This window comes from Xylocopa sonorina, chromosome 11 (genome assembly GCF_050948175.1).
Source record: "Xylocopa sonorina isolate GNS202 chromosome 11, iyXylSono1_principal, whole genome shotgun sequence".
Classification (NCBI taxonomy): domain Eukaryota; kingdom Metazoa; phylum Arthropoda; class Insecta; order Hymenoptera; family Apidae; genus Xylocopa; species Xylocopa sonorina.
Genome location: NC_135203.1, coordinates 10,552,052 through 10,557,992, shown reverse-complemented (window position 1 = coordinate 10,557,992; position 5,941 = coordinate 10,552,052). Strand labels below are relative to the sequence as shown.

Here is a 5,941-nt window from a genome sequence, read left to right as displayed (position 1 = left end):
CTTGAACTCAATCCTGGTTTTTACGAGAACTCTTACGTACAATAATAATCGAGTATATTAGACTTCCCGGAGTCGTCGGTAGTAATGAATAAGTGTTCGATTCGTAGCCGTTCAATTATCCCCTCGATGTTTGTTTGCTTGCGTAACATTTCGACCCGTTAATGAATAAACGATGTCCGTTGAACAGGTTCGCCCGTGGATGCGCGGTGAATGGTTAAACGACGATTATTGTTTCCTAATGGTACCCATTAATTCTAACAGCGATAGAGGAGGATTTAAAAAAAGTAAGCTCGATATCGTTTAAATGATGGGATGCAAAGCACGTGCCCCGCGCGGTTCGCTCGGTTCATAGGCGCCGCGAGTACGGAGGCAAATGATATCGCATGATTACAGAGGAAGCCGGGTGGTGTGCGCACGCGTCTCCTCCGCCACGGGTGGACGTGTGCGTGAAAGTATCAAAGAAGAGTGGGGACCGAGGGCGGGTGAGGGAGCCGGGGTGGGGGCAGAGGGGTGGAGCAGCCGCCGTCTGATGACACCTGTGGCTCGACCCCCACGATCAGTTCAGCCGCGACCGTCCACGCGCCGTCTTGTTACTACGTTTTTGCACGGCCATCGGTTCACCTATACATGTGCATCCGCACACGCAAACACATTTCTACCTCGAACGTACACAGGCACGCGCGATTCACGTGTACAGCTACGCATACGAACGCCAGTCGGCGCACACGTGCAAACGGGTAATTTTTATCCTTTACCACGTGACGGACCGTCGTGCGCATCTGCCATTATTGTGAGCAAACTGTCATCGTGCTCTCTTTCGTTCGAGATAAGAAAGAAGAGGAACGCGTGGAGTAATCGTTCTTTTCCAGTATGTACCACGGATATTGTGCTACTCGACGATCGACGTTTTACGAGTATTCTTTCTACCCATATCGACCAGCCTTCTGTTCACGTACGCCGTTGACAACTGCGGTCAGCTCCCTCTACGAGTTTCGAGCAAAGCTTTTACGTTTGATTCTAGTGTTGATAGATGCTTGATGCGATTGACGTCTATGTAGATCCTAGGAACAAGGTCGTCGATGTAGAGCGTTACTTTCTAGACGTTCAGCTACTCTGATCATTGAAATTGCGTACGTTGTGTTGTTTCGCGGATAAAAAGAAAAAAAAAACATCGCGAAACACTCGTGGGTTCCGTGCGTTACGGATGATCGACGCCGCGTTTCTTTTCACCGTATGTGAAACTTTAATCCGCGTTTTCCGCGTTATTCGAATTAGCTGTTGATATTATTAACGTCGATGTATTACAAACGAACGTGAACAAAGCATCGTTAAACACTATCGAAGAGAACGTTCACAAATAACGGTCGTTTTCTTAGCAGTGTTTCTTGGCACGATCTTGTGAACGACCTTATTCCTAGGGAATGATCGGTGGTGTTGCGACTGTGCACAAGAAAACAGAACGTGGCCTGTATGCCCGGCAATGCGAAACGAAAACGGCGGAGGGGTATGTTTCTCGCGCGTCTATTCACAACGTATGTCGCACGACTCATGGGTGCAAAAAATTCCAGAATTCGTGGCTGCGATCGTACGCATATCCCAGTACGTGTAACAGTGAAGTGTGTGGTAATGGTATGCATATTTGGTATTCGCTTTTGCATATTAAAATTCGTTTGATTCCGCTTTAGAATTCGGGAGGCCGAGACAACGATACATTCGTAAGTATGCATCGGTTAGAGCCCCTATTAATTTCCAATGATTAAAATTACGTCGTTAACGTTCTGGAATTTTTACTCTTTGTCCGAGAAAAAGAGAAAACAAATAGATGATAACGTTAAAAGTATTCGTGGGAGATTGATTCCCGAATTTTTTACGAGACGTCCACAGATATATCTTTTCCAACCAGATGCCCGGTTCGTCACTAAAGCTGATCATCGCTTAGACGTGCAATGAGTTTGAAAAATAACTCGTGTCGTCCACGGCGCTATCTCTCTATTCCTCTTTCTTTCTCGATTATTCGCGTGCGCGTTTGCTCCCTCTCGTTCTCTCCTTCGCTTGGTAAATAAGACGCGTGCTGTATCTACACGTATCAACTTCACATGTGTAGGATAAATAAGCGAAACCGTGTTGCACGTATAATGCTCGGGGAAGTGTTGGTATCCACACATCTCGGACGGTGATCCGATAAATATAGATGCTCGCGATGTTGGTGTGCGGGCACTCACACCAGGTAAAAAACAGTATAGAAAAGGAGGTGAAGGGGAAACAGGAGGGAGCGATGGTAGAGGAAATAGCGTGGACAGATTCCATTTGCGTTCAGCAGAATCTTTGTATTTTAAGTAGGAACTTTACGTATCGGTTCTTGTCAAAGTGTTACTTGTTATCGATATCTTCGATCGATTTCGCGTTTATTTTCATTAATACGAAAGAGACTTGCACGGGAAATGATTTTCCGTTGGGAGAAAAGTCAAAGATCATTTTTTTGCCGCCCGCTAAATCGCTAGAATAATTTTTGCCTCTCGATGAATTGAAACGCGTCGTGTGTATGTAAATGAATAATAATGAGTCGAGACGCTGGCAAACGACGCATCGTATACACGAGCACACACATACGAAGTAGCAAATGATGGTATATTCATTGGTGTGAGTGCAATCATGTTTGCATCGCTCAGACTCCGAGTGGGGATAGGTATGTTGAGTTAGGAGGATCAGCAGGCCGTGGTAGGGGAAACAGCGTGGACAGGTTGCGTTCGTGCTAAGCCGAGTCTCGTCGCCTCGCATTCCGAGACGCGGATTCCGGAGCGGTTTTCTTTTAAGAAAGAGCGAGAGAAAGAGAGAAAGAGCGCGGAGAAGGGGGAGCGGGAGTGAGGAAGAGAGAGAAAGAGAACGAAAGAGAAGTAGAACGCTTACGGTACCGATTTTCCAGCAAGCATTCGAGTCTCGCGTTCTTTTTTTGTGGTAAGCCGGGATAGAGTCGGTGAGGGCGCTTTTTCTACGCCGATCAGCGCCGCGCACAAATACACGAACTACAAGGGTAGAACGATCGTTGCACCTACAACTGCTTATCGACTGGATCACGATCCCACTTAGCGTACGTCCTTGAATCACGTAACGCTTTTACTCCTCGACTTTTCGCCTCGTTACCCATCCTTCGAAAACATCTTGGTTTACGGTTCAAAAAAGTGTGCATTACCATCTCTTAAATATTGTACAACCGATTAACATAATTTCGACGTTACTCGAGTGAATGGGGCTACTCTTTTCTTCCATCGTCCAAAGATTTTTATCGGTTTCACGTTATATTTCGGTGAACATTGAAGAAAGTGGGATAAATCGTATGAATGAATCGTTAGAGAATGTCAGTGAATCGACGAGTAGGTCATTTGCCCTTGTTATGCCGGATACTTTCGACTTGAGCTGCCGGCGAAAACGGTACATCAGTTCGTAAAAGGATTGCGGTCTGTTCGCGTGTTTCTACCGACCAAGGTACACGATTATTACGATTTAATATTCGATGTATGTCGAGTACTTGTTCTGCAATGTATCGCGGTTCTCGATAAAATTTTAGCGGTCACAAATGTTCTACCCGACTTTCCGTCCGCTACTTTGAATCCGTGTAGCTATAAGATTATGTATTTCTCGACAAACAATCCGGATGGGAAAGAAACGATTCAGAGATAAAAAGTGTACGTCTTATTTGCCATTGTGTCGACAATTTTAGTGCGCATTCGATTCAAACAGTCGTAGAAGATATAGTGAAAGTGCATTGACGAGTCAGAACCTGTGGGAGAAAGGAATAATTATAGCTTATGACATACTGTTGCAATGGATGATACCTCGCGTACAAAGTGATATGTTTCAAATTTATTCGACTAATTTCATTGTATAATTACGTGAAATTTTCAATATCGTTTATATTCTATGTTTTTTATTTGCAATAGGAACGATACAAAAAAAATTGATTCAACAATTTTATAAAAGCCAAGCTTTCGTTAATACATATAATAGTATAAGTTTCGGGAGGGATGACATTTCAAATGAAAAAAAAAAGAAATTGTAGCGTCATGAATTTCCATTGACAGGTCAATAGACGCGCCATCTTGGAATCGCACGACCAATCGAGAGATCGAACAAGTAACACGTGGTCCTTCAAGTACGTTCAGAGTGTAGTTTACGAACGGTAAACGAAACGCGAGGGACACTCCGTTGGCCTCCGTCGCTCCTGCGTTCTCTCCCGGGTTCCCTTAGTTTATAAATAAACGATGTGCTCGATGGACTCACCTGGCACGTTCCGCTTTCAACCGTGACACTTATCTTAACATTTCTTTACTGGAAGACACGTGCGGATCGTTTCATTCCCGGATCATTCGAGGAACGTTTCCGCGGTACGATATTTCAACGATCCCGTTCGATCGTCAAATTAGAAACGATGAATCGTTCGATCCGGCTTGCTAAGTTCAGTGCGTTCGAAAATTTCGCGGAGAAGCATGAAAATTCGCATGACCTACTACAAAGTATCCTCGAATGCCTGCTGCAAGGACTTTCACCGTAGCGGATTGAACGCGGCTCGATTTTGGCGCCAACCGTTCCTAATAACGTTAACCTCGACAGTTCGAATGGAAAATAACCGTCGAATGTGACGAACGGTGGAGCGAATAATTGGACGATTATTTGTCTGGCAGTGTTTGCGTTCTCGGTGCTATCGCGTAAAAAGTTGCTACAATGTTTGAACGCGATCGTCATATAAAATGGCGGCGGTGGGAGGGTGGTTGTTCGAAAACTAACCACGGTCGTGCTGCAATGTTCGCACGTGTCTAGGGGGAGCTGCCCGCTATTCAGTTCGAATGGAAAGACAGAAGGCGCGGAAAGAACGGTTGGTTAAGTTCGACAATTTCTGCCTTCAGGTGATCAGAAGTTTGAGGAAGACCGCCGAGGCGCCGCCTAACGATTGGCTTTTAGCATCGAATTCTACTTGTCGAAGAAAATGAGAAACTACTACCACCTCTAGATAATTGGTGAGAGCCGCCTTGTGAGACGTAGTAGCAACTTGTTGACAGTGTTGCCTGGTTGTTATCTCGCCGGATGGGTTAGAAGGGGATTGTAATACCAGAACTTATGAAACACGGTTATCTGGCTCGCGATGTAACGTGCTTCGCGGTGATATGCATTTTCGCGAGTGCCGATCGTTTCCTAATTGTCGGACAGTTTCAGTTTTTTCCCGTTGTTGGAAAACGATGCGTCGCGCGCATAGCTAACCGAGTATAACGTCGGTACGGTGAATGGAAAGTTAACAGATCACGCGACAGTGATGCAGTGCCGTAGTGTCAGTGCCAAGTGCCACGTGCCCATTGCTTGGATTACTTGAAGATGTCGTCGTCCGGTGGATACTATGACGACAGGAATCCTCTGCTCAAGGGCACCTTATCGAGGTGAGTCTACGTGATTCTTTTTCGAATTTTATCCTACTTTCGCGATCGGCCGCGTTTAAGATCGATTCCTGTCTACCGGATCGCGTTGCTTCGTAGAAAAAAAAGAAACTAACGAGTACAAACAATCCGTGTTCGTTTGTGCGCGTTGATAGTGACCGGGGAAAAGTGTGACATGAAAGATTCATTTTACCCGATTACTCGACCAGTGGCTTGATCTCCTTGGTGTCTAACCGGTCTGGTGGTTCGTTTCTGTTTTTAAAATACGCTGGCCTCTACTCGACCGACTGTCTCTGATCGTACGGACCGTGCTGTTCAAGTCGAATCAAATAATTCGCCGTTCAACATTCGATTCTTCATTTTTCGTCTATCGATGGCTATCGTGTAACTTTCTTGTTCCGCAACGAACGTTGGAAACAATAATTAGGGGTGAAAATGTACGGTTCGTCGAACGTGTAGTTATATCCGTAGAAAGGGCGCTATCGTTGATCGAGATGTTTCGTTTGCGCACATAAGGG

The 5,941-nt window shown here is 45.4% G+C and overlaps 2 protein-coding genes across 2 annotated transcripts in view; one reads left to right on the top strand and one right to left on the bottom strand.

Moving 5' to 3' along the window:
- LOC143428867 (putative RNA-binding protein EIF1AD) overlaps nt 1–5,941 on the bottom strand; it is a 117,119-nt gene that overhangs the window by 40,932 nt on the left and 70,246 nt on the right. The window lies entirely within an intron of this gene.
- The window catches only part of Lilli (AF4/FMR2 family member lilliputian), a 112,506-nt gene continuing 107,124 nt past the window's right edge, over nt 560–5,941 (top strand). The window contains exons 1-2 of the mRNA XM_076904116.1: nt 560–868; nt 4,902–5,426. Of these exons, the coding sequence (XP_076760231.1) occupies nt 5,365–5,426 (62 nt within the window). The 5' untranslated portion in view covers nt 560–868; nt 4,902–5,364. The remainder of the gene's footprint in view (nt 869–4,901; nt 5,427–5,941) is intronic.